We start from the raw sequence: 26,856 nt of genomic DNA, 5'->3' as shown, positions 1-26,856 counted from the left end.
ATTCCTTCACATGCTTGCAAACACCTGGAAGTTGGACTTTGGCTGGTGGAAGAGCCAGTGAGTCAGAGCCCCTAGTGGGGGGCACCCCTGGCAGAGGTGGGGGAGGTTGAGGACACAAGCGAGAACTTGCTCTGCAGGGTTCCTTTAGCTGTGTTGTCCAAGGAGGTAGGGGCACAGAGGGAACCCTTGGCTCATAGGATGGAGTGGAAGAGATTGATGAGAGCAGGACTTGAGCATTTTCAGCAATCTCCTTGATGTTGTCTGAGATCCATGGGCCCTCAAACGTGATTGAAGTTGGCCTTGGTTGGGGGGGGGGGGGTTCAGGGGACCCACCTGCTCCCTGTCTCCCTTGAATTAGAGGCACTGAGCTTGAATTGTCTTGACAATGGAAAGAATGACAGGACCTGCCTCCAAGGATTGCGTTAAGGTTCCAAGAAATGAGGCACCACCCAGACCGCACATAGTAAGTGCTCCATGCCTGCTCACTGTGTTCCTAATATTATTGCTACCCACCCAGTCTGTTTTGGTTTCTTCAGGGCAAGGATTTGAGTGCAAGTAGTTTATTTGAGAAGTGATCACAGAAAAGACCAGTAAGCGGGGAGGAAGTGAACCCTAATGAACTGCAAACAGGGACTCAAACAAATACATACACATGCCTGGTCATAGTAGCACACATCACGGGTAGCCAAAAAGGTGGAAACAGAGACTTCCCTGGTGGTCCAGTGGTTAGGACTCTGCTTCCATCGTAGGGGACAAGGGTTTGATCCCTGGTGGGGAACTAAGATGTTACATGTGTGGCCAAGCCAAAATGAAACAAAATAAAACAAAAGCCATCCTAAATGTCCAACAGATGAATGGATAAACAAAATGTGCTACATTCTTACAAAGAACTATTACTAGCAGTACAAGAAATGAAGCACTGATACATGTTACAAGGTGATGAACTTTGAAAGCATTGTGCTGAGTGAAGGCAGGTACAAAAGAGGTAAAAGGTTGCAGTGTTTGATTCCATTTATATGAAATGTCCAGAACAGACAAATCCGTAGAGACAAAAAAAGAAAAGAAAAAGAAAAAGATTAGTGATTGCCAGGGGTGGGCAGAGAGGAGAGTGGACTGCTGATGGGGTCGGGGTCTCCTTTTGGGGTGATGGAAATGTTTCGAAACTAGGTTAGAAGTGGTGGTTGCATAGCGCTGTGAATGCCAGTGATTTCCTCACTTTAAAATGGTTCATTTTATATCATGTGGATTTCACCTCAATTAAAAGATGAAGAGGGAAGTAAGACAGGGGAAAGGAGGCAGCTTATAGAGAAAGTTTCTCTCGTGGGCGGCTGGAGTCCTGCTGAAGAACCTTAGTAACACGTGTAGAACCACATATCGGTCATTGAACCAGAAAGAAAGAGCTGGAACTCATCAGTCACTGGTTGAGACTCATCAGCAAATCTCATCAGTCATTGGTTGAGAGCTCCGTCAGAAGGGAGGAGGGAAGGGAGTTTGTTTTAATTTTCTAACACTCTGGCCAGCTGTGCACTGGCGGAGACGTTAGGAAGGGTGCTCTGCAAAGTCAAGGCTGAGGGCATATGGAGGGGCCAGCTGGGTGGAGCGCCTCTTCCTTGGGCGGGGGAGAGGGGGAAGCGTCCTTGGCGCCTGGGACCTACATGTATTAATGTGCCAGGCATGTCATGCTTGGCTTCACAGGTCATTGTGTGTACGGCACACCCATGGCCGGAGGGTGGTTCCCACCTTCACTGACCCCCATCCCATGTGTCTCCCCCCCAGGATGCTGCCCATCACAGAGCAACTGCTGCACCTCCTGGGGTTGGAGAAGACGGCGTTCCGTTTGTATGCTGTGTCCGGGCTCCTGCTCACCCTGCTCTTCTTCCTTTTCCGTCTGCTGCTGAAGTTCCTGAGGCTCTGCTGGGGTTTCTATATCACCTGCCGCCGACTACGCTGCTTCCCCCAGCCACCCCGGCGCAACTGGCTGCTGGGCCATCTGGGCATGGTGGGTATGGCTGGGCTGGTGGGCCGGGCGGGGCAGGGCAGGGACTGGTATTCAGTAAGGATGATGGCCCTCTGGCTTCCCTTATCCCCTCAAGAGTCTGGTTGGAGCCATGAACAGACCCATTTTACAGGATCTGAGTGAGACCGAGGTTCAGAGAGGGCAAGCAGTTTACCCAAGGTCACACAGCTTTGACGATGCAGCGCTGACTCTAAAGTTCTCTCTATAATTCCCGGCTATTGCTATAGCAACAGGCACCAGTGCTTATGAAATCCGGGTGGGAGAGTGGGAGGTATCCTTGTAGATTTCATTGCTTCACCTGTCCGCCAGTGTGGTTTCACAAGCTCTCCCATTCTCTTTAATGCTGTGGTCCCAGGTGAGGATTTCAGCCCTTTTCTTTAATTTCTTTTCTTATTTCACATATATATTCTGAGTATTAGTTCTGGCACTTTATAAATATTAACTCATTCAGTCCTCTTGACAATCCTAGAAGGTAGGCCCAGCAACTATCTCCCTTTTTTTTTTTTTCCTTCTGGAGAATACTGAGACACAGAGAGGTTAAGTAGCTGGCCCTAGGCCACACAGCTCATAGCTGGCAGAGTCTGGGTTCACACACCTGCTGTCTGGTCCCAGCACTCCTGATCTTAGCTCTCTACCCTTGCCCCTCGGGCTTCTGGATGAGGAAGGCTGGACTTTTCTAAATGGGCTTCAGAGGTTGTAAGAGAGAAATTCAGACTCCCGAGGGTGCCGAGACTGTGGGGGCCCCAGAGCCCAGCCCCTATTTCCCTGCTGGACTCACCTGGTTCCCCTTCCAGCCCTAAATGAAGCAGAGACAGTTGTGGAGATCTTCCCAGTTAATGTCTTATGCTGAACTTGGAGGGCTTTGGGGAGGCAGTTTGGGGCAGTGGTCATCAGCGTGGACTTGCCGGTCTGGACCATGAGCTGCCTGTGTGACCTTGAGAATCTTCTTCACCTGCCCATACTTCATCTGCATTGTGGGAATAGGATCGTTCCTGATAGCCTCGTGAGAGTGTTCCAATGGTTCTTGAAGTCGTGTCTGTGGCATGCCTGGTGCTGGGCCTGTTACACAGGGCTGGGTGTCTGTGCTTCCCTCCTGGGTCCTGCAGAGACTGGAAGGGGTGAGTGATTCTAGATGTCTTTTAGATACTGCTTGGAGTGAGTGTCTCAGAAAAAGGAAGGCGGAAACACATGTCCATTCAATAGGGCAAAATGCATTCATTTTTCTTAGTTTTGGAAATTATCTTCCTGGAGCCAGACTCACCAAGTCTTGCCTGTTTGTGCCTGAATCATCTCCTTCTCTTCTGTTCTCCGAGCCCTGCTCAGGCCTCCTTTCTCATGGTCCAGCCTCCTTCCTGGGCTCCTGCCTTCATTCTCATCCCTCTGGTTCATCCCTCATCCAGGCTCCAGAAAGATTCTGGAATCCCACCATGTTCCTTCCCTGCTCACACACCCTCCAAGGCTGTCCTGAGAAACTCCTAACTCCTCAGCTGGAGGTCAAGTCCCTTTAGACCCTAACCCTCACCCTCCTCACCTGTTCCACTGTCTCCGTCTAGTTTCATAGAATGACTTCCTGCTCCATGAACAAGCTCTGACTTTCCACCTCCGTGGCCTTTGCCAAAACTGCCCTCTGCCCAGAATATCTTCTCCTGTCAGGTAAACTTCTACTCATTTGCCATGCCCCATATCCAGCCTTACTCCAGGAAGCCCTCTGGCATGATGGTGGTCCTGAAAGTGGTGGCCAGGCCCTGCTGCCATGGGTGGTAGGCCAGGGCCAGCTCTGAAGTTCAACCTTGACCCCATGGGCCCATCCTGGGGTGGAGAGATCTAGATGATGCCATAGTCTCCCTTGGCTGTGGACAGGCTCAGGGCTGAACTTGATCCAGACGGAGGGGCAGAAACCAGAGAAGAGTCATTCATTCATTCATTCTGCAATTGCTGGACCCTGCCATTCACCAGGCACTGGGTTAGGTCTTTTGTATTTGAGCTCTCCCAGTTCTCATAGCTTATGAAATAGGCATCGACCTGCCCTATAATTTGGATTTGATCTCTGGGGCTCAAAGAGGTCAAGTGATTTGCCCAAGATCACACAGCTGCTGAGGATGGGTTTGAGCTCAGATCCACCTGATGCTGAACCTGAAGAGCTCTGCCTCATAGAGCATGTTGTTTAAGAGCAGGTGTTTTGGGGGGCCTGGGTTCAAATCCTGGCTTCACCACTGTGGCAGGTGACGCCACTGTCTGTTCACATCCTCTCGGCCCATTTTTGGCTGCAAGGGGCTGACTGGCCTGTGTTCCAGGGCTTTCTCTAGCAGCTGTAGCCCACTCTGCCTGGGTGGATTGTTAGCTTGTGAATTAATGCCCCAGGATAGCCCTTGGTCAGTGACTATGGGACTAAAGGAGCTGGTATAAAAACACCCCTGCCCCCTCACCCTCAAATGGGTTGACCCTGAGATGGATGTCCCCCCAGAGATCCCCAGTGGGAATCAGCCCCTGTTGCCCATGGGGATAATTCCCTGGACGACTCTTTACTGGCTGCCTTTTCTGTCTTATCTCACTTCCCCTCTCCTCACCTATGTTTTGGGGGATTAGTGCTCCCAAGTAAACTGCTTGCCCTAGAACTCTTGTTTTGGTTTCTGCTTCTAGGGAAGCCCAAACAAAGACAGTCCCTTACTCATCTGTAACTTAACACAAGTCATTTGACCCTACTGAGTAAAGTAAAATGGGGAAAATAGTAGCAACTACGTCATAGGGTTTTTGTGTGGGTTGAACATATGAATATACGAAAAGTGCCCATGGCAGTGCCCAACACTGCAAGCACGTGTATGTGTTAAAGAGAACAATACCAGTAATATTTTATTACAAACAGAAATACTCGATAAATGACAATCATTATCATTATTGTGTTTACTGTTATTGGTTTTATTTCTTGAGCACCAGCCGTGTGTCAAGCCCTGTGCTAGGACTCTTTCATTTTGCTGTTTCATAAATCATCTCAATTGTCCTCAGAAGGGGAGATGATTTCCACCCCACCCCCAGTTTTCAGATGAGGGAATGGAGGCTCATCGATGTGCAGCTGACTGCCTACAATCACACAGCCCTTCCTGGCTTCTTTTGAGGGCAGAGGAAGTGGTAGGAGGGAAGGGCCAGGGGAAACAGGGCTGGGTACCATCTCACTACCTTTCTCTACCACCACCTGCAGTATCTCCCAAATGAGAGAGGCCTCCAAGATGAGAAGAAGGTGTTGGACGACATGCACCACGTGGTCCTGGTGTGGCTAGGACCTGTCCTGCCACTAGTGGTTCTGGTGCACCCTGACTACATCAAGCCCCTGGTGGGTGCCTCAGGTAGGTGGGCTGGGCCTCTGATTGATGAGTAAACCCTCAACTCCCAGAGCCTACCTGGGTTTCTAGGCAGGTGGGCTATCTAGAGGAAAGGCCATTTGAGTAAGGCTTTGAAGTATGAATAGCAGTTTACCAGAGCCGACTCAGCAATACAGATAATGAGAACAGCAAGAGAAAAGAGGTGACAATGTCTAAAAGTCCCAGGAACTTTGACAGGATGTTCACTTCTCAAAGTCAGAGCAAAGATGTTCAGATAGGCAGTTGTTTGCCCAAGCTTTTGTTAAATGGTTGTTGCTTAATTTTAAGCCACGACACTCCCATCACTTGGGTTCTGACACTCCCACTGAGGCTATCCAAATCTTCAGCCTGTTCTGTTAACCTTGGCTGACTGGTGGAGAGGGAAAAGTAGAAAGATTGCCTCTCCCTTCTGCATTCCACGTCTATCCCAGGGTGTATGATTCCCAAGTGTTCCTGGGGAGCTCTTGCTCAGCCTTCATCATGCAGTGACCGCCTCCTCCTGGAAACCTCTCTTGATTCCCCACACAGACCATAGCTCTTTCCTCTGAACTCTCCCATTCTCACTCCTACCCATTTAGGGCTGAATTATCAGTGTCCAGCCTTGTATCTTCCTCATAAGTGAGTCTCTAGGCCCTCAGGGTGGCCTCACATGTACCCGGGCATCTCCAGAGGCATCAGGGGATGTTTGAGAGAGGAGGGATGGGGAATAAAGAGCTCCAGGAATTTTAGGACCTCTGGCTTCAGCTTCGGCCTCTGCAAACACACTTCTGGAGACCGCCTTCAAGGTGGCCCCCTGGAGCCATGAAGGCGAAAGGGGCTGTCATTCTTCTCTTCTCAGCTCTGCCCTTCTGCTGCCTCAGTGTTTACCACTGTTGCATGCGAAGGGAATGTGCTCAGTCGCTCAGTCGTGTCAGACTCTTTGCAACTCAATGGACTGTAGCCCACCAGGGTCCTCTGTCCATGGGGTTTCCCAGGTAAGAATACTGGAGTGGGTTGCCATTTCCTCTTCCAGGGGATCAAACCCACATCTCCTGCATTGGCAGGTGGGTTATTTACCCCTGTGCCACCTGAGAAGCCTCTTATAGGGGAATAACCATCCTCATAGAACAAAGAGGGAAACCCAGATCCTGGGCGGCGGTGACACTTCCAAGGGATGGACACCAGGTTGTGGAAAAGAGGTCTGGACCAGGACTTGGGTGGGTTGGGTTTGAATCCAGGCTGGAGCACATTCGTGCTGTGTGACCCAGCGATTTATTTAGCTTCTCAGGGCTTCAGCTTCTGATCTATTAAATGGGGCAGCTGTGAAGACTCACTGAGATAGTGTTGGATAGGTGCTAAATGAGGCTTTCTTCTCTTCTGACTTTAAAAATTTTTTATTTTAATTGGAGGATAATTGCTGTACAATATTGTGTTGGTTTCTGCCATAGATCAACATGAATTTGCCTTTTAAATCTTTTTTTCCCCCTTTCTTTCCCACTCCCCCTCCCTATCACCTCAGAGCATCTGTTTTCTGAATGTCATCCTGCATGGTCGTGAGACCCCCACCCTGCAAGTAGACCAGGAAGCAGAACCCCCATCATAAGCTTAGCACTTTATGGGACTTTCCCAGAGGTCCAGTGGTTAAGATTTCACCTTTTGATGCAGGGGGTGTGGTTTCAATCCCTAGTCAGGGAACTAAGGTTCCACATGCAGTGGAGAGCAGCCAAAAATAAACAAAGGAAAAATTCAGCTTAGCATTTTACTGGATGATCAGGTCTCTTCCCTTCCTCTCCCTTCTCGCCTCTCAGGACTGGCAGGAAATCCATTGCCTCCCATACAGGAGGAGCCAGATGGGAGACTGCAGCTCAGGCAGGGCAGGGCTGTGAGTCAGAAGAAGCAGCCTGGAGTCAGGTCTCCTCGCCCCAGGGTGTCCGGGCCCCCCTGTGCCTGCCTATCTCATATTAGACAGGCCTGGCCCCAAGTCTCAGATTCCAATGTCTAGGGACCACTTCTGGGGAGGTGGTGGTGGAGCGGGACCACATCTGGGGGATTGGAGAGGGGCTTACTCTTCTGGGCTTAAACCCGCACAGTTGATGGACTCTGGGGAAGGCATGGCTCCTCCTTGAAACTCTGTTTCTTTATCTTCCAAGAGATGTTTGTGACAGAGAGAGAAGGTAGGTAAAAATGCTTCCTAGAATGACAAAGCAGGATATATAGCCATATAATTGTAGGTTTGTTTTTATATACTCATTTTAAAAATTGAGCTGAAATCACATACTGGATAATTACTTATTTTAAAGTGGAAGGTATTTAGTGTGTTCATAGTTGTGCAACCATCTTCCCTCCCTAGTTTCAAAACCTTTTCATCACCCCATAAAACACTCCATAGCCATGAAGTTGTCATCTCTCATTCCTTTCTCTTTTTGACCACTGGTAAATACTTTCTGTCCCCATGGACTTTCTTTTCCGGATATATCATAAGGAAGGAGTTATACAACATGTGGTCTTTTGCAACTGACTTCTTTTATGCCGAATAATGTTTTTGAGGTGCAGCCACACTGTAGCAATGACCAGGACTTCATCCCTTTTTTAAGGCTGAGTAATATTTCATTTATGGGTATATGGATATACCACATTTGTTTATCCATTCATCTGCTGATAAACATTTGGGTTGTTTCTGCCTTTTGACTGTTATGAATAAGAGTGCTGTGAACATGTGTGTACGAGTTTTGGACATATATTTTCATTTCTCTTGGGCAGATACCTAGTTGTAGAAGTGTGAGGTCATGTGGGGTTGCCCAAGTGGCTTAATGGAGAATTCATCTGCCAGTGCAGGAGACACAGGAGACATGAGTTTAATCCCTGGGTCAGGGAGATCCCCTGAAGAAGGAAGTGGCAACCCACTCCAGTCTTCTTGTCTGGAAATCCCACGGACAGAGGAGCCTGAGGGGTTACAGACCATGGGGTCACAAAGAGTCAGGCACAACTGAGCACACAGGTATGCCTATGGGAATTCTATGTTTAACTTTTCAGGGAGCCACCAAACTGTTTTCCATGGTTTCTATGTGTTCATTTTCCCCTATTAGGGTCCTCCTATGAGCTGGGGACTGAGATTTTTCATCTCACAAATTCTTGATACCACTGAACAATAGTTATAGTCACAGTAGTAACCCAGGTGGCTCAATGGTAAAGGATCCACCTGCCGATGCAGGAGACACAGGAGACGTGGGTTCAAACCCTGGATCAGGAAGATACCCTGAGGGAGAAAATGGCAACCCACTCTAGTATTCTTGCCTGGGAAATCTCATGGACAGAGGAGCCTGGTGGTCTATGTCCATGGAGTTACAAACAGTCGGACAAAACTGAGCAACTGAGCATACACACACAGTAAAAATAGCCATGCATGCTAAATTGCTTCAGTCATATCCAACTCTTTAAGACCCCATAGACTGTAGCCCATCAGGCTCCTCTGTCCATGGGGTTTCCCAGGCAAGAATACTGGAGTGGGTTGCCGTTTCCTTCTCCATGAAAAGTAGCCAACAGTTGGTTAATTCATTTATATGCAGAAATATTTAATGAGCACCTACTGATTGCCAGGAGCGCTAATTCACTGAGTTTTTGTAGGATTGCCATAAGGCAGGCAGGACTGATCTATTTTCTTGCCCAGGTTTACACAGCCAGTCAGTGGTAGGCCTGGGATTTGAACCTGGCCATCCCAGAGGCTGAAGTCTCAGCCATAGTAACATGCAGCTTCCTACTGGGCACCTTGTGGGAGCTTTTCTTATATGACCTCCTCCAGGGTAGACATTACCATCTCCTTGAAAAAAGTGAGGGAAAAGTGATGGGAGAGGCAGACTGGACTCAGCCCCTCTGGCATCAACTGGTCAGGGTTGGGTTTGGGGAAGGATCTGAGGATGGCAGAGCAAAGGTTCAGGGGGTAGAAGATCTGAAGAAGGTTTCCTGGAGGAGGCATCAGTGAAAGTGGGCTTTGAAGGATGTGTAGGAGTTTGCCTGATGAGAGGTCCCAGGTAGAGGGTCCCAAGTGCAGAAGTGTGAAAGTGTCAGGGAAACTCAGGTGACTTGGGGGTGTCTGGAGTGAAGATGATATGTGGGGAGAAGGAGGAAATGAGACAGGAGCTGGACTCAGAGCACCAGTGTACAAAGTGAAGGAACTTGTGTTTTATCCTGGGGGTGTTACGAAGCCATGGGAGGTGTTTGAGCAGGACAGCCATTATACAGGTTCATGTGTCAGAAAGAGCCCTAAAGGGCCTAGCCTGGAGTCCAGAGCCCAGAGAGGAGAGACTAGACGCCCACCTCCCCCTCCAAAGCTGCCTCTTCCCAGAAGTCTGCCTTGACTTCTAGCAGCCCTTTTTTGTGCCTCCCTCTGCTCTTGGCATACATTCTACCTGCTTGCTAATTACATGGCATGCCTCTGCTTCCCTTTTCTACCACACCCAGAGCTCCACCAGGCAGGGCGTGGAGCTGAGCCATCTCTGGGTCCTCAGCATCGCTCATCATGGGTTGGGCACAAAAGGGTGGTGGAAGAGGTGTGTTGAATGGGAGAATGAGTGGACAGGTGGTTGTGCATACAATTGACCAATTCCTAGGGAGTGTGTGTGTAGGTGGCTGAGTAATATCTCAGGTAAAAGTGACATCACTTGAGTTTCAGGTACTTCCTTCCTGCACCCTGCCCATTCTGTCCCAATTCTATTCAGCACATAGAAAGGGAATTCACTCACTCCATCCACCCATCCATCCACCCATCCTTCCACCCATCCATCCAGTGATCCATCCACCCATCCATCCACCCATCCATCCAATGATCCATCCATTCATCCATCCAACCATTGATAGTTTTCATTCATTCATTCTTTGATTGGCTAATTCATTCATACAATAAAAGTTTATTTAGCACCAATATACTAGTGATCAACAAGGTCCCTCCCCTCAAGGAACTTGTAACTGATAGATACAAACCAGAGTGACTGATGGGAGAGGGAATGGCATCCAAGTGGAGACAAGAAGAATGAGGAAAGAGTTTCTGAGGCAGAGAGGGTGCCTGGTGGAAAGACTCAGAACCAAGACAGAACACAGGTTTTCAAGAAGCTGACAAAAGTTCTGTGATGTTAGCAAGTGGAGTGTGTGTGGGGCAAGGGATGGTTGAGGTGGAGGGCAGAGGTATTCTGAGACTGGTGTGGACTGGGACAGGTCATTCAGAGCTTTGAAAATGGGCTGAGCAGCTGTGTTTGAGACTGATGGGTGTGTGGGCAGGAAGGGACATGGTCAGATCTAGAGTCAGATAAGATCCCCCTGGATCTAGGGTGCAGGACAGACTGGACAGGGAGAGGCTGGAGGCTGGGAGCACAGGAGGTATAATTCAGATGGGCTGAGTTGGCAGAAAAGAAGGGGTGAATTAGGGGAAGAATCAGGTGAAGAAAGCCATTCTGGAGAGAGTGCACAGTCTGGGCAAAGGTTTGGAAGTGAGGGTCAGCATGTGAGGTTATTTGGCATTTGCTGAAGAATGAGAGGGAGAGGAATATGGTAGCCAGATAGGGCTGGGCCTTCAGTGCTAGCCTGAGTTTGAAATGTTTTACAAGGGCAATAGGGAGCCATGGGAGGTGTTTGAGCAGGGGGGGGGGGCAGTGCTCATGTTCAGATCAGGGTGTTATAAGAATCTCCCTGGGGCTGGTGTGGAGGGTTGGCCTGGAGGGGTGAGGTGGGAGGTGAGAGCCCAGAGTGGAGGCCCAAGCAGGTCATAAGCAGAGGTCAAGGGTCAGAACCTTGTTTTGAGGCGTCGTCACCTCTTTTCTCCCCATAGCTGCTGTTGCCCCCAAGGATGACCTTTTCTATGGCTTCCTGAGACCTTGGCTGGGTGAGCTCGGGACTGGGTAGGCTGGAGCTGGGGCTTCAGGGAAGAGGGGGCGGGGCCTGAGGTTTCCCGGGGAGGTCCTTAGCCTCAATCTCCTGGGCATAGGGGATGGGTTGCTGATCAGCCGAGGTGAGAAGTGGAGCCGGCACCGACGCCTGCTGACACCTGCCTTCCACTTCGACATCCTGAAGCCTTACATGAAGATCTTCAACCAGTGCACGGATACCATGCATGTGAGTCCCGAGGTTTCTTGGGAAGAGGATATCTGGAAGTGGGGCTGGTCCGGACTCCAGCTCGTGGACAAGTCATGAGACGTCAGGAAGCCTTACTTCCTTTTTTTTTTTTTTAAAAAAAAAAAACAAACAAAAAACAAAAAACCTATTTCCTTATTTTTGGCTGTGTTGGGTCTTCATTGCTGCTTCATTGGGCTTTTCTCTGGGTGTGGAGAGCAGGGGCTACTCTCTAGTTGCAGTGCGTGGGCTCCTCATTGGGGGGGCTTCTCTTGTTTCTGAGGACAGGCTCTGTGGGCTTCGGTGATCGTGGCACGTGGGCTCAGTCGTTGCGTGTCCCGGCCTCTAGAGCACAGGCTCAGTAGCTGTGGTGCACAGGCTTAGCTTCTCTGAGGCATGTGGGATCTTCCTGGACCGGAGATTGAACCCACATCTTCTGCAACGGCAGGTGGATTCTTTACCACTGAGCCACCAGGGAAGCCCTCACTTCCTTTACTTATGAAGTGGGCTTGTGGTGAGCTTGCAACTGGGTTATTATCAGCCGGGCTGAAAGGCTGTGGTCTCCATGACCATTTGTCATGTGTCTTTGTCTTCCAGGCTAAATGGCGGCGCCTGGCAGAGGGCTCGGAGGTCTCCCTTGACATGTTTGAGCATGTCAGCCTCATGACCCTGGACAGTCTTCAGAAATGTGTCTTCAGCTACAATAGTAACTGCCAGGAGTGAGTATGGCCTCCCTAGGGAAGAGAGAGCCAGCTGCTTCAGGGGCAAGGTGACGAGAGGAGAAAGAAAACTCTTAGCTTTTGGGCATTCCTAGGCTGTTGGTGCTCTGCCAATGACAGGCTGTGTGGTTCTGGGAAACTGACATCACCTCTCTGAGCCTGCTTCCTTATCCCCAAAATGCACATCTCCATCTGGTCCTCATAGTCATCGTAGGGGAATTAAATGAGATAATATGAGTCAATGGCTTGACACACAGTAGATGCTCAGTGAGGGCTAAGTTTCATTCATTCTTCCATGAAAAGTATGCAGTCTTTGGAAAGAGTCCCTCCCCACACTTTCTGAGCCTCAGTTTTCTGTTTGTAAAATAAGAATGACAGTCCCTGACCTGAGAGATGCTTAAAGGTTAAAATGATGTAGCACTGCCCTGGCACCCAGTAGATGATGAGTGGATATTTGTTGAGTGAATAAGTAAAATGACTATTGCCCTGGTTCATTCATTCATTCACCAAATATTTGTTGTGCCCCCTACTACGTGCCTGGCACTATGCTAGCTATGGGGGATATGGTGATGAGCACTAACTCTCAGTTCCTTGGAGCTTCTAGTCCAAGTAGGGATATAAGGAATAAGGGACATAATGACTGTCAAGTTTATAACACATAGTAGGTCCTCAACAACAAGCTGCTGACTCTGTTACTCTGGGCCTTGTAGTGGTATTGTTTCAGTTAGGTAAGGTGGAGATGGCCTTCATAATTAATTCATTACTTGATCCAAAAAATATATATTGAGTGCCTGCTATGTCCCAGCTCTAGAGCAGAACACAGTGGTCAACAACACAGACAAGGAACTTACATGTTAGTGGGAAGAGGGGCAGTAACCATGAACAAATAAACAAGAAAACGGCAGTTGGTGATAAATGCATGAAAACAACAAGCACGCTTAAGAACTGAGGACAGCTCTTGGCAGCTCTGCCCTTTGCAATTTAGTTTTTCTTTTTTTCAAAATAGCAACTCTACCGAGATGTAGTTGATAGACCATACAATTTACCCGTTTAAATTATACAACCAATGGCTTTTAGTCTACTGACAGAATTGTGCACCCATCACCATAATTGATTTTAGAATATTCTCACTGAGAAGAAACCCTGTATCATTGTATTATTCTTTCATCCCCCACTTCCCACCTGCCCTCCAGACCATAGGCAATTACTAATCTTCCCTATGTCTCTGTAGATTTGTCTTTTATGGAAATTTCATGTAGATTTCCATAAAATTCATGTAGACACATAATTTCATGTCTGGTTTCTTTCAGTAAATATATTGTTTCCAGATTCACCCGTGTTGTAGTTGAATTATCAATAATTAATTTAAAAAATTGTTGAATAACATTCCATTTACCATATAATGTGGCTCAGCGGTAAAGAATCCATCTTCAGTGCAGGAAATACAGAAGATGTGGGTTCGATTCCTGGGTCAGGAAGATCCTCTGGAGAAGGAAATGGCAACCCACTCTAATATTCTTGCCTGGAAAATCCCAAGGACAGAGAAGCCTGGCGGGGTGTAGTCCATGGGGTTGCAAAGAGTCAGATACGACTGAGCAGTTAAATGGCAGTACCATATAACACCAAGTTTTGCTTATCAAAGCATCTGTTGAAAGACATTAGGGTTATTTCCATTTGGGGGCTATTATGAACAATGCTGCTATAAATATTTGTGTACAAGTTTCTGTGTGAATATTTTAAATTCTCTTGGGTACATACCTAATCACAGAATTACTGGTCTTTATGATAATTCTTTGTTTAATCTTTTTTGGAACTGCCTAACTTTCCCCCAAAATTGGTTGCGGCATTTTACATTCCTACCAGCAGTATGTGCAGGCTCCAGTCTCTCTACACCCTCAGCAACACTTGTTATTATCTATCTTTTTAATTATTGCCATCCGAGTTGGGGTTAAGTGGTATTTCATTGTAGTTTTTATTTGCATTTTCCTAATGGATAATGTGTTGGAGAAGACTCTTGAGAGTCCCCTGGTCTGCAAGGAGATCCAACAAGTCCATCCTAAAGGCGATCAGTCCTGGGTGTTCATTGGAAGGACTGATGCTGAGGCTGAAACTCCAATACTTTGGCCACCTCATGCGAAGAGCTGACTCATTTGAAAGGACCCTGATGCTGGGAAAGATTGAGGGCAGGAGGAGAAGGGGACGACAGAGGATGAGATGGTTGGATGGCATCACTGACTCGATGGACATGGGTTTGGGTGGACTCTGGGAGTTGGTGATGGACAGGGAGGCCTGGTGGGCTGTGGTTCATGGTGTCACAAAGAGCTGGACACAACTGAGCAAATGAACTGAACTGAACTGAATGGATGATGGTTAATTTTCCTAATGGTTAGATAGCATCACCAACTCAATGGACGTGAATCTGAGTAAACTCCAGGAGACAGCGAAGCCTGGCGTGCTGCAGTCCACAGGGTCACAAAGAGTCAGACACAACTTATCGCCTGAAAACAACAGTAATGGCTAATACACTTAAGCATCTTTTCATGTGCTTATGGGCCAGCTGAATGTCTTCTTTGGAGAAATGTCTTTTCATACTCCTTGCCCATTTTAAAGTTAGGTTATTTGTCTTTTTTTATTACTGAGTTTTTATTTATCTATTTGGCTGTGCCAGGTCTAAGTCACAGCACACAGGATCTTTGGTCTTCATTGTGGCATGCAGAATCTTTTAGTCGTGACATGTGAACTCTTAGTCATGGCATGTGGGAGCCAGTTCCCCAACCAGAAATCAAACCTGAGCCTCCTGCAATGGGAGGGCAGAGTCTTAGCCATGGGACCACAGGGAAGTTCTTATTATTGACTTTTTAAGAGTGCTCTGCATATTTTAGATACAAGCTCCTCATCAGATACATGATTTGCAAACATTTTCTCCCACACTGTGGATTGTAGACATTTAATTTTAGTGATGCTTCATTTATATGGAAGTCCTCATCTCTCTTTGGGCCTGTTTTAAAATGTGCCTAGAATTTAGTTTTATTCAGGTTATGGTGAGGACTACAGATGAGGAAGCAATTGCCATTGAAAAGATGGTTTGCTACTTACCATTTCCAAGAGGGGGGTGGTGGTGTGCCACAAGACACAAGGCTACCTGGAGAAGCACCAGGAGGGAGCATGGCAGAAACATTGTCAGGGGGCCTTCTATGGGAAGGAATGGGAAAGGCAGGGTATGCAGGCTTAGGACTGGGTAGTTTTTTTTTTTCTTCTAAGTTTTTTAAAAAGTTTGTTTATCAATGAGACGAGTCTTTGATGTGGGCTCTTGGTTACCGCGTGTGGGCTTGCTTTAGTTGCCGTGAGCAGAAGCCACTCTCTTCTGAGTTGCTGCGGTGTGTGGGCTTCTCATTGAGGTGTGTTTTCTTGTTGCAGCTCACAGGCTCTAGACAGCAGGCTTCAGGAGTTGTGGCGCAGGCCCTTAGTTGCCCTGAGACATGTAGGATCTTAGTTCCTGGGCCAGGGATCCAACCTGTGTCCCCTGCATTGGCAGGCAAATTCTTAACCACTGAACCACCAGGGAAGTCCTAGGGTTGGATAGTTTGAATAATTTAACCTGGCTCTGGGGCAGAGAGGTGCCCCAAGCTATCCAGTGCCTGGCCCTGGGATAATTAAGGTAGGGGTATAGTGGTTCAGCCCAATAATGTTTGGAGTATGGACTCTGGATTGGTTGGTTTGCAAAAGAAGGGCATGCTCCTGGGTGAGTCATTTGCTGCCTCTGAGGAACAGCTAGTCCTGGGAGGGGTGGTATCTGTCCAGTCAGTGAGGTTCCAGGTGGAAGGACATCCAGAATACAAGGAAACGGACTTTCCTGGTGGTCCAGAGGTTAAGAGTCCACCTGCCAATGCAGAGGTTCAATCTCTGGCCTGGAAATTAAGAGCCCCACAGGCCTTGGAGCAACAAAGCTTCTGTGCTACAACTACTGAACTGGTGGGCCTAGAGCCTGTTCTCTGCAACAAGAGAAGCCACCACAGTGAGAAGCCTGTGCACTTCAATGAAGAGTAGCTCCCTGCTTGTCACAATTAGACAAAGTCGGCATGCAGCACTTAAGACCTAGTGCAAACAAACAAGGAAATAAGAAAATAAAATTAATTCAGGGCTGCTCTTTGTCACCTGGGAGCTTCCCAGGTGACTCAGTGGTAAAGAACCCATCTGCCAATGCAGGAGATATGGGTTCGATCCCTGAGTTGGGAAGATCTCCCAGAGAAGGAAATGGCAACCCACTCCAGTACTCTTGCCTGGAGAAGCACATGGACAGATGAGCCCATGGGGTCACAAAAAGCCGGACACGACTTAGCAACTGAACAACAACTCTGTCACCTGCCCATTGAGAGAGGGAGCTTGTCTGAGGGCCGATGCTCAGGTCCCTTTCTCTCCCTGGCAGGAAGATGAGTGACTACATCTCGGCCATCATTGAGCTGAGTGCCCTGGTGGTCCGGCGCCAGTACCGCCTGCATCACTACCTCGATTTCATCTACTACCGCACGGCTGACGGGCGGCGCTTCCGGCAGGCCTGCGACATCGTGCACAGCTTCACCACAGAGGTCATCCAGGAGCGGCGGCGGGCGCTACGCCAGCAGGGGGCTGAGGCCTGGTTTCAGGCCAGGCAGGGCAAGACGTTGGACTTCATTGACGTGCTGCTCCTGGCCAAGGTGAGACGGGGACCCTGGAGGGTGGGCTCTTGCTTGGGACAGTTTCCTCTTGAGTTGCCACAACTGTGGAAAATCCAAACTAAGGTGGATCTCAGGTGGCGTTAGTGGTAAAACATCTGCCTGCTGTGCAGGAGATGTAAGAGACACAGGATCGATTCCTGAGTCAGGAAGATCCCCTGGAGAAGGAAATGGCAGCTCATTCCAGTATTCTTGCCTGGGACGTCCCATGGACAGAGGAACCTGGCGGGCTACAGTCCATGGGGTCGCAAAGAGTTGGGCGTGACCGAGTGCACACTCATACAATGTGGATCTAGAATGTAAGCAGATATAGGACACGTGAGACTGTATTCATTTGCTAGATCTGCAATGGGGTTTTCCAGGTGGTGCAGAGGTAAAGAATCTGCCTGCCAGTGCAGGAGACACAAGAGCTGCAGGTTTGATCCCTGGGTTGGGAAGATCCCTTGGAGAAAGGAATAGCTACTCTCTCCAGTATTCTTGCCTGGAAAATTCCATGGACAGAGGAGTTGTGGGCTACAGTCCATAGGGTTGCAAAGAGTCAGACATGACTGAGCAACTGAGCACGGATTTGCCATAAAAAAAGCACCATTGATACTGGGTGGTTTATTTATTTACTTATAGTATTTAAAGTGTTATTTTATTTATTTTTTTGGCTGATCTTTGTTGCTGTGTGCAGGCTTTCTCTAGCTGTGGTGAGTAGGGGCTACTCTTCATTGCCACGCACAGGCTTCTCCTTGTGGTGGTTTCTCTTGCCTCAGAGCACAGGCTCTAAGTGGGAGGGCTTCAGTAGTTGCTGCCTGTGGGCTCAGTAGTTTTGGCACATGGGCTTAGCTGATCCAGAGCATGTGGGATCTTCCAAGAACAGGAATTGAATTGTCCCCTAACTGGCAGGTAGATGCATATCCAAAGGACCACCAGGGAAGTCCCAACACTGGGAGGTTAAATGGCAGAAGTCAGCCTTCTCAGTCTGGAGGTTAGAACTCTGAGATCACAGTCATGGCAGGGTTGGTTTCTTCTGAGGCCTGTCTGCTTGGCTTGTAGCTGGCTGTCTTCACCTGTGTCTTCACATGGTCTCTCCTCTGTATGTGTCTGTCCTCAGCTCTTCTTCTTATAAGGACACCAGTCACACTGGATTAAGGCCCACACTGATGACCTCATTGTAACTTAATTACCTGTGCAAAAGCCTTATCTCCAGATAAGGTTACATTTTGCAGTTAGGATTTTAACTCATGGGTTCTGGAGTGGGGGTGGGGAGGGACACAATTCGGCCCATGGCACTAACAAAGACCTTGGAGAAATGGGACACTTGCAGAGATAGGTGGTCACCTGTTTGTGATGCTTCTGTGGAGTTTCTGGGCAGCGCCTAGCTTTTGGATTCAGACGGTCCTGGATGCTAGTTCTAGCTCTACCACTTCATGGATATTTGACCTTAGTCTTCCCTCTGAGCCTCAGTTTCCTCATTTACAACATGACGATCATAAGATCTGGTCGTAAGATTTTGTCAGGCCTCCGGCAGGATGCTTGGTGATGAGAACTGCCGAAGAAACGCAAACTCCCTTCTTCCTCTCACTTTTGGCTCTCTTCCCCTCTTTCTTGGACAAGTTGCATATCTCTGTCTGCTTGGGCTTCCCTGATGGTCAGATGGTAAGGAATCCGCCTGCAAAGCAGAAGACCTGGGTTCGATCCCTGGGTCAGGAAGATACCCTGGAGAAGGGAATGGCAACCCACTCCAGTATTTTTGCTTGGAGAATTCCATGGACAGAGGAGCCTGGACTACAGTCCATGGGGTGGCAAAGAGTCAAGACATGACTGAGTGGCCAACACACACACACCTGCCTGGAATCCTTTCCCTTGCAGCTTGACTTAAGAGAAAGAGGTGGGTGTCTTTAAAAAAAAAATTCATTTATTTACTTATTTATTTATTTGGCTGCGCTGGGTCTTAGTTGCAGCATGTGAGATCTCTTTAAACATTTTATTTATTGATTTTTGGCTGTGCTGGGTCTTTGTTGCTGCTCAGGGTTTCTCGAGTTGCAGCAGCTGGGGGTTCCTCTTCATTTTGGTGTGTAGGCTTCTCATTGCGGTGGCATCTCTTGCTGCAGAGCATGGGCTCTAGGCATGTGGGCTCAGTAGCTGTGGTACATGGGCTGAGCTGCTCCCCGGCATGTGGGATCTTCTGGGACCAGGGATTGAGCCCGTGACACCTGCATTGGCAGGCATATTCTTAACCACTGGGCCACCAAGGAAGTCCTGAAGTGGGTGTCTTAACTTTGGAAGAACTCTTAGGTTGTGGCAGGTGAGACAAAATGAGCTGAGTAGTCTATTGCCCATTCCAGGATGAAGATGGAAAGGAACTCTCAGATGAGGACATCCGAGCTGAGGCAGACACCTTCATGTTTGAGGGTGAGGATGTGGGGTGAGGCTAGGGAAGGATGGGAAAGGGCCCCATTGTCTGAGGACAGCGTCTCTTACCTTCAGGCAGCCTCCATTTAGGCTCCTCATCTGCCTACAGGTCATGACACAACATCTAGTGGGCTATCCTGGGTACTGTTCAACTTGGCCAAGTATCCAGAGTACCAGGAGAAGTGCCGAGAAGAGATCCAGGAAGTCATGAAAGGCCGGGAGCTGGAGGAACTGGAGTGGTCAGTCTCGGGTCCTGGGGATGTTGGGGGCAGGTTGAGTTTAGAGCCTTGAGTATTAATCTCTCTACCACTTACTGTCTGTCTAACCTTAGACAAGTCACTTAAACTCCTTGAATTTAAGTTTCTTCCACTGTAAAATGGGGATGACAGTAATGCATAGGCTTTCTTCATAGTGCAGGAATTCTTAGTTGGGAGTGTCTTAGTCAGCAATGGTTGCAATAAGGTTGTGTAACAAACAGTTCCCAAGCTCAGTGGTTTGCAGCAAGCATTTATTTGTTGCCTGCACATATTTTTTTGTTCTCATCTACATATTTCTCTTATTACTGCTGAGCTTCACTGAGTTGAATAAGTTTGTTTCCAAGCTGAGGTTTGAATTCAGATCTGTCCTACAGGTCTCTTCATTCTCCTTGGACCAGCAGCCATACTGGACACGGTCCTCTCAAAGCAGACTCCAGAAGCACAAAGAATCACACAGTTAAAAACCTCTGCTTGCATTGTAACATTCTATTAGCTAAAGCTTATCACTGGGCAGATCCCAACATGAGTGGGGTGGGACATATACTCCATCCATCCGAGCTAAAGGTACTCAGAATCGCATGGTAAGGGGCATGGTGCATAATTCCACTGTAGTGGGGAAGTGTAAGAATCAGGAATAATAATCCAGCTTACTTCAGATGTGTGCTGTGTGGAGCTGATTCTGGGTGATACAAAGAAAACACAGCATTATGCAGCATCAAGCAACTAGAAAGTTCCTTTTGGTTCATTATCAGTCATTTGGATTATGACCTCAGGGAGACACTTTCAGCTGATGCCATCTTACGTTGATGCCCTCTTACGTTGATGCCATCCTACACCTTGCTAATCCTTGCTCATCTGCCTTGTTAAGGAAAGGAGAAGATGCTTCAGGCTCTGAGACTAGGCAGGAGGTGGTATCTAGCCAGAATTCAATACGTCTCTTCTGTTGTCCCAGTGGTGTTTATATTTATGGATTTCTTTATACCAGGGATGCCATTTGCCCTTTGTGGTAGCAGCATAAAATTCCTTTGAAAGATAGCCTGTTAGTGTAGAGAAAACAACCTAATCAGGAACAGTTATAATTAATCTAATGTTGGGCCCTGAAGTCCAAAGGAAAAAAATTAATATAGTAAAAGGAGATGATGTGTGGGTTTATAAATACTGAAGTTGATCCATTCAGGCTGGTAAATCGCAGCTACTCCAGGTCTCTCTGTTTGTCCTGGCACATCCCCGGGGTGCCCCCTGACCTCCACACAATTCATCAGTTAGAGAATTCATGCTGGGCTCAAAGACATCCAGCCAGCGCTGTTCTGATTGGTCAGGGGGCAGATATTTTATCTGTTGAGGATTAGAGGTATGTGTAGGACATAACTGCAAATGCCTGAAGTTGGGTGAAGTCTGAAATCCTGGACTGGTTTTCTGCAGTTGCTCCTAATAGGCTATGCACATGTGTGTGTGTGTCTAGGGGAGGTGATGACACCATGGCCAGGCCTCTAGTCACCCACTGTTCCGCATTCCCCAGGGACGACCTGACCCAACTGCCCTTCACCACTATGTGCATCAAGGAGAGCCTCCGCCAGTTCCCACCTGTGACCCTGATCTCCCGCCGCTGCACGGAGGACATCAAGCTCCCAGATGGACGCATCATCCCCAAAGGTGCCCCCTTTGTGCTCCCTGTTGCCTGCTTGCTCTGTTGCCTGCGGGGGTCTGGCCATGCCTGCCCCAGGTGCATTATCCTTGTAGGCAATTTATAGCCTGTTGCTTCTGGGGGTGGTGAGGAGATCCAGTTGTGTGTGTGTATTGGAGAGATAGAGGTGGGTGGATCCTAGCAGAAAGGAAGGAGTAGGTATGATGGGGTGGGCCCTGTGAGAGTGTAGGTAGAGAAGGATTGGCTTCATTCTGTTGCCAGATATCCCCTGGAGACTAGGTCCTGTCCTGGGTGAGGCTGGGCATCTAGTGAAGCCTCATCCCCAGGTCCAAGCCTTGAGTACCACCCAGTCTAGGGAAGATACAGCAGGGCACGGATGTTCCCAGTCACTTGGGGTGAGGGATGGGCTACAGGGAGGGATGGGGACTGGAGCAGCCCCAGATAAGGAGTGATGACTGTATCTGGCATGGAATGCAGGGAGAGCTGCCTGGAAGAGGGAACATGAGAGGTGAGTCTTGGGAAATGAAAGAGAGAACATGTTTATGGAGCACAGCCTCAGGGTACAGATAGTGGAAGAACTTGAATGCACAGTTGAGGTGCTTGAACTTGATCCTCGGGGTAATAGGGAGCCATGGGAGGTATTTGAGCTATGGAGGAGCAATGTCAGATGTGTGAGTGAGAAAGATCTTATGTGGCCAGGATGACAGCTAGGATGAAGGCTATGGGGACCTCTAATGGAGAAGCAAGGCAGTGGATGGTGAAGAAGTTTTTAAGGAAGGATGGGCAGGAAAGGGTGGCAGATGGCTTGTGGGAATTGCATGGCTCTGGAGAGAGCTGGGGGAGGGGTAGGTCTCCAGAGGAGGTCCTGGTTTCCCTCATTTCCAATGACCCCACTCATCCTTCCCCTCCCCACAGGAATCATCTGCCTGGTTAGCATCTATGGGACCCACTATAACCCTGTAGTGTGGCCTGACTCCAAGGTGAGCTCCTGCCCCAACCCTCCCTTCTCTCATCTTCTTCCTCCTAAGACCTTGGTCAGCAAAGCCTCCCCTCTTCTCCTCCCCAAGGAGCCAGATGGTAGGGCTGAGTGCAGGGCTTGAGTACTTCCCCCCGCCCCATCTATTCACCATTCACTGTTAATTTATTATATCTACATTTTTTTTTTTTTTTTTACTTTTTGACTGCACTGTGTGGCATGTGGGCTTTTAGTTTCCTGATCAGGGATTGAACCCACGCTCCCTGCAGTGGAAGCGCGGAGTCCTAACCACTGGACCGTCAGGGTTCAGTTCAGTTCAGTCACTCAGTTGTGTCTGACTCTTTGCGACCCCATGGGCTGCAGCACACCAGGCTTCCCTGTCCATCACCAGCTCCTGGAGCTTATTCAAACTCATGTCTATCAAATTGGTGATGCCATCCAACCATCTCATCCTCTGTCATCCCCTTCTCCTCCTGCCTTCAATCTTTCTCAGCATTGGGGTCTTTTCTAATGAGTCAGCTCTTTGCATCAGGTGGCCAAAGTATTGGGGCTTTAGCATCGGTCCTTCCAATGAATATTCAGGATTGATTTCCTTTAGGATTGACTGGTTGGATCTCCTTGCAGTCCAAGGGACTCTCAAGAGTCTCCTCCAACACCACAGTTCAAAAGCATCAATTCTTCAGTGCTCAGCTTTCTTTATTGTCCAACTCTCACATCCATACATGACTACTGGAAAAACCATAGCTTTGACTAGACAGGCCTTTGTTGGCAAAGTAATGTCTCTGCTTTTTGATGTGCAGTCTAGGTTGGTCATAGCTTTTCTTCCAAGGAGCAAGCATCTTTTAATCTCAAGGCTACAGTCACCATCTGCAGTGATTTTGGAGTCCAAGACTGCCAGGGAAACCCCAACAAATCTTTATTGAGCATCTACTGTGTATGGGGCACTGAGGGCCCTCTGGGGCACTCTGTCTTTGCTCTCGCAGAGCAGACAGTGAAGTGAGGAGGAAGAAAATAAGCAAATAAATAAGATCATTTTGAACTGTGATACATACACAAGGGAAACAAAAACTGACCTGGGTTGGGGGAGAGCAGTTTAGCTCACACAGTGAGGAAAGTCCATACCAAAGAAGAGATAGGTGAGCTAAAACTGAAAATGTTCACACTTTAAAGTGTGAGGAGCAGGGAAAACTGTGTCCCATGTGGAGGAAACTGCCAGTGCAATGGTCCTGTGGTGGAAATGGAAAGGAGGCGTGTGTGGCTGAACCTCTTGGTCCAGTTGGTCTGGCCCCCAGAGGCTGAGGGAGGGAACCACGCTGGGACGGCCAGAACCAGGCCCCCTTAACTCCCCCCCAATCTACTTTTGCCTAGGTGTACAATCCCTATCGCTTTGATCCAGACAACCCACAGCAGCGCTCCCCATTGGCTTATGTGCCCTTTTCTGCAGGACCCAGGTAACTTTTATTTCCCCCAATCCAAGTGAAGTGTAGGAGGAACATCAAGGCCAGTGGAAGGTCAGGGATGTGCCTGTTAGGGGCAGAAACCATTGGGGGTGTCCTGTCCACCAACCTGGTACCCTTTTTGTGCCCTCAATACATCAGGAAGCCCCCAAATCAGACCCTACTATATCATCCAGGGTATCAGATATCTACTCTATGCCAAGCCCTGAGTTCTGGGCTCATGTGCTCTTAATGGCTCTATGATGCCTTCGTCAGTGAGTTGAAGCTCCCAGTGTGTGTTAGTCGTTTAGTCATGTCCAACTCTCTGTGACCCCATGCACTGTAGCGCGCCAGGCTCCTCTGTCCATGGGATTCTCCAGGCAAGAATACTGGAGCGGGTTGCTATGCCCTCCTCCAAGGGAACTTCCTAACCCAGGGATCGAACCCAGATCTCCAGCATTGCAGGCAGATTATTTACTGTCTGAGCTACCCGGGAAACACTGAGGCTCCGAGGGGGAGGTCATTTCACCCCATCCCGGGGACCCCGCTCACACAGCGGCTGAGCCTGAGCCCCCTGTCCTCCTTCCACCAGGAACTGCATCGGACAGAGCTTCGCCATGGCTGAGATGCGCGTGGCCGTGGCGCTAACGCTGCTGCGCTTCCGCCTGAGTGTGGACCGAACGCGCAAGGTGCGGCGGAAGCCCGAGCTCATTCTGCGCACGGAGAACGGCATCTGGCTCAAGGTGGAGCCGCTGCCTCCGCGGGCCTGAAGGTCGGCGCACCGGTGCTGATCCGGGGGCCCAAGCCCCGCCCAGAGAGGCCTAGGTCCCGCCCCCGAGGGCCCAGGCCCCACCCCCAAGAGCCTGAGGGCATAGACCACGCCCCCCGGAAGTCAGGCTCAGCTACTGGAGGACCGGACTCCTCTCGTTAAGCAGCCTGATGGTGCAGGTCACACCCACTCAAGGCAAGGTTCTGCCTCTGAAGGGTCTGATCCCGCCCCTTGAGGTCGAGATCCCGCCCCCTTGAGTGCCAGTTTCCGCCCTCTTGTTTGAGGGACCTGGATTGGCCACGTTTCCTTGGGCTCAGGCCCCGCCCCAGCATCTCCCGAATCCCGATGTTCAGGCCCCGCCTACTGAACCTTCCGAGGACCAGGGATAGATACCTTAGGCCTCTAGGCTACAAGCTCAGTCTACCTCAGACCTCGGCTGGCTTTTAAATTGAAGACTTGAAAACTGGAGCCTGAGATCAGAACCCTGAACTCAAACATCACCTTCTTGAGGCCCCCAGCTCACATGGATGAACTCCAGAGGCTGCATCCCAGGGCCCAGGAAGTTTGTTGTTGACTTGTAAACCCAGACTCTCCCTCTCAAGCCCAGGATGTTTGTTGCTGACTTGTAAGCCCAGACTGTCCCTCTCAAGCCCCTTCCTTCTTCCCTTGCTCAAAACCCCTTTGGCGAGTGTCCTGAATTTTGTAGAATATAAGCAAAGGATGCAGACAGCTCCCATCACCCACTCTCTAGCCAGATCAGATCCTTACACCTGGATTCCAGCAAGGAATTGAGGGGTCCTGGACAGCTGGGAAGTTGTGGGCTAGGAGGCTGGGAAGCCATTTGTCTTCGGACATAAACTTGGGCTTTTTGGGACAGTTTGTGCATTCGTTTATTTCAACATGTGCATGTGTGTAAGTTTCTTCAGTGGTGTCCGACTCTTTGCGACCCTATGGACTGTAGCCCGCCAGGCTCCTCTGTTCATGGGATTCTCCAGACAAGAATAACCGGAGTGGATTGCCATGCCCTCCTCCAGGGGATCTTCCTAATCCAGGGATCAAAACCCTTTTGTCCCCTGCATTGGCAGATGCGTTCTTTACCATTAGTGCCACCTGGGAAGCCTGTTATTTCAACATACTGCTTAGTAAGTGTCCAATGGCACTGGGCTGGTAGCACACCACCAGGCAAATCCCTGCTCTCAGGAGGATGGAGGACATGTGTTGGACAAATAATTCCATGGGTAACTGTATTTACAACCTGTGACAAGTGCTGCAAAAGAGAGGCTTTGGTGCTGGCCAAGCATAGCAGGGGATGGAGGGTGGCTCAAGGAGAGCTACTCTGATGCTGAAGCTGGAGTAGAAGTTGAATGTCGAGAAGGGAGTGAAGTGCATTCCAGGAAGCAAGAACAGCATCTGCAAATGTCCTGGGGTGGGAGAGTGTGGTGTGCTCATGGAACTCACAAAAGGAGTAGGGTGGCTGGATCTGGGGAGTGGGGCTGGAATGGAGGAAGGGTGGGCAGGGCCCAACAGTGCAGGGTCTTTGGGCCGTGTCACAGTACAGGTTTTATGCAGAAGATGTGTGTGTATTTGTGTGTGCGCGCTAAGTCGCTTCAGTTGTGTCTGACACTTTGGAACCCCATGGACTGGAGCTGACCAGACTCCCCTGTCCATGGGATTCTCCAGAATACTGGAGCAGGTTGCCATTTCCTACTCCAGGGGATCTTCCTGACGCAGGGATTGAACCCGAGTCTCTTGTGCCTCCTGCACTGGCAGGCAGATTTCTTTACTACTGCACCACCTCCTGTAGAGGTGGGACGATGACAGTGACTACAATAATCATGTTAATTCATCGCATATTTTTTTGAGCATCTGCTTGAGCCAGGGAGTGTTTGAGTCCTTGCATCACTGGCATTTTGGTGGTGGTGGTAGTGGGGGAAACAGATGACAGTTGATAAACAAGCAAATAAATAAGTAAATTCACGCAACCTTGGAGGTCACTGTATGGATTTTGAGTTTCACTGTGACAGAAATTGGGAGCCGTGGAGGGTTCTGAGCAAAAGAGGGACAAGGTTTGTCTTACAGGGACTTCCATGTTGGTCTAGTAGCTAAGACTGCTCCATGCTCCTAATGCAGGGACACAGGTTTGATCCCTGGTCAGGGAACTAGATAGCATGTGCCACAACGAAGAGTTCACAGGTTGCAACTAGAGATTCTGCATGCCAGAAAACAGAAGTTTGAAGATTCCACATGCTGCAACTAAGACCTGGAGCAGCCAAATAAATAAACAAATATTAAAAAACATGTTATCTGACAGTTGCGGGTTGCTATGTTGAATAGAGACTGTGGTGAGGATGGGATGAAGGAAATCGGATTGGTTCTGGGGGGGGGGTGGTGAGGTGGGGTGGTGCGATGATGGGGGCTCTGCCCAAGCTGGGGGCTGAAGAGGCAACTAGTGGTGGTTGGATTATGATGAGAAATGATTGTTTCATGATGG

The 26,856-nt window shown here is 49.1% G+C and overlaps 1 protein-coding gene across 1 annotated transcript in view; it reads left to right on the top strand.

Annotated features, from left to right (window-relative positions):
- LOC133061205 (ultra-long-chain fatty acid omega-hydroxylase) overlaps positions 1-24,799 on the top strand; it is a 36,147-nt gene extending 11,348 nt beyond the window's left edge. Inside the window, exons 2-13 of the mRNA XM_061149193.1 lie at positions 1,777-1,999; positions 5,214-5,358; positions 11,171-11,224; positions 11,327-11,454; positions 12,049-12,170; positions 16,597-16,864; positions 19,216-19,282; positions 19,392-19,521; positions 21,059-21,192; positions 22,100-22,164; positions 23,529-23,611; positions 24,189-24,799. Coding sequence (XP_061005176.1) covers positions 1,778-1,999; positions 5,214-5,358; positions 11,171-11,224; positions 11,327-11,454; positions 12,049-12,170; positions 16,597-16,864; positions 19,216-19,282; positions 19,392-19,521; positions 21,059-21,192; positions 22,100-22,164; positions 23,529-23,611; positions 24,189-24,366 — 1,596 coding nt within the window. The 5' untranslated portion in view covers position 1,777 and the 3' untranslated portion in view covers positions 24,367-24,799. The remainder of the gene's footprint in view (positions 1-1,776; positions 2,000-5,213; positions 5,359-11,170; positions 11,225-11,326; positions 11,455-12,048; positions 12,171-16,596; positions 16,865-19,215; positions 19,283-19,391; positions 19,522-21,058; positions 21,193-22,099; positions 22,165-23,528; positions 23,612-24,188) is intronic.
- The last annotated feature ends 2,057 nt before the right edge of the window (positions 24,800-26,856 follow it).

The sequence above is a fragment of the Dama dama genome, chromosome 9 (assembly GCF_033118175.1).
Source record: "Dama dama isolate Ldn47 chromosome 9, ASM3311817v1, whole genome shotgun sequence".
NCBI lineage: Eukaryota > Metazoa > Chordata > Mammalia > Artiodactyla > Cervidae > Dama > Dama dama.
The sequence above is the reverse complement of the archived record's forward strand: the minus strand, read 5'-3'. Positions and strand labels throughout refer to the sequence as shown.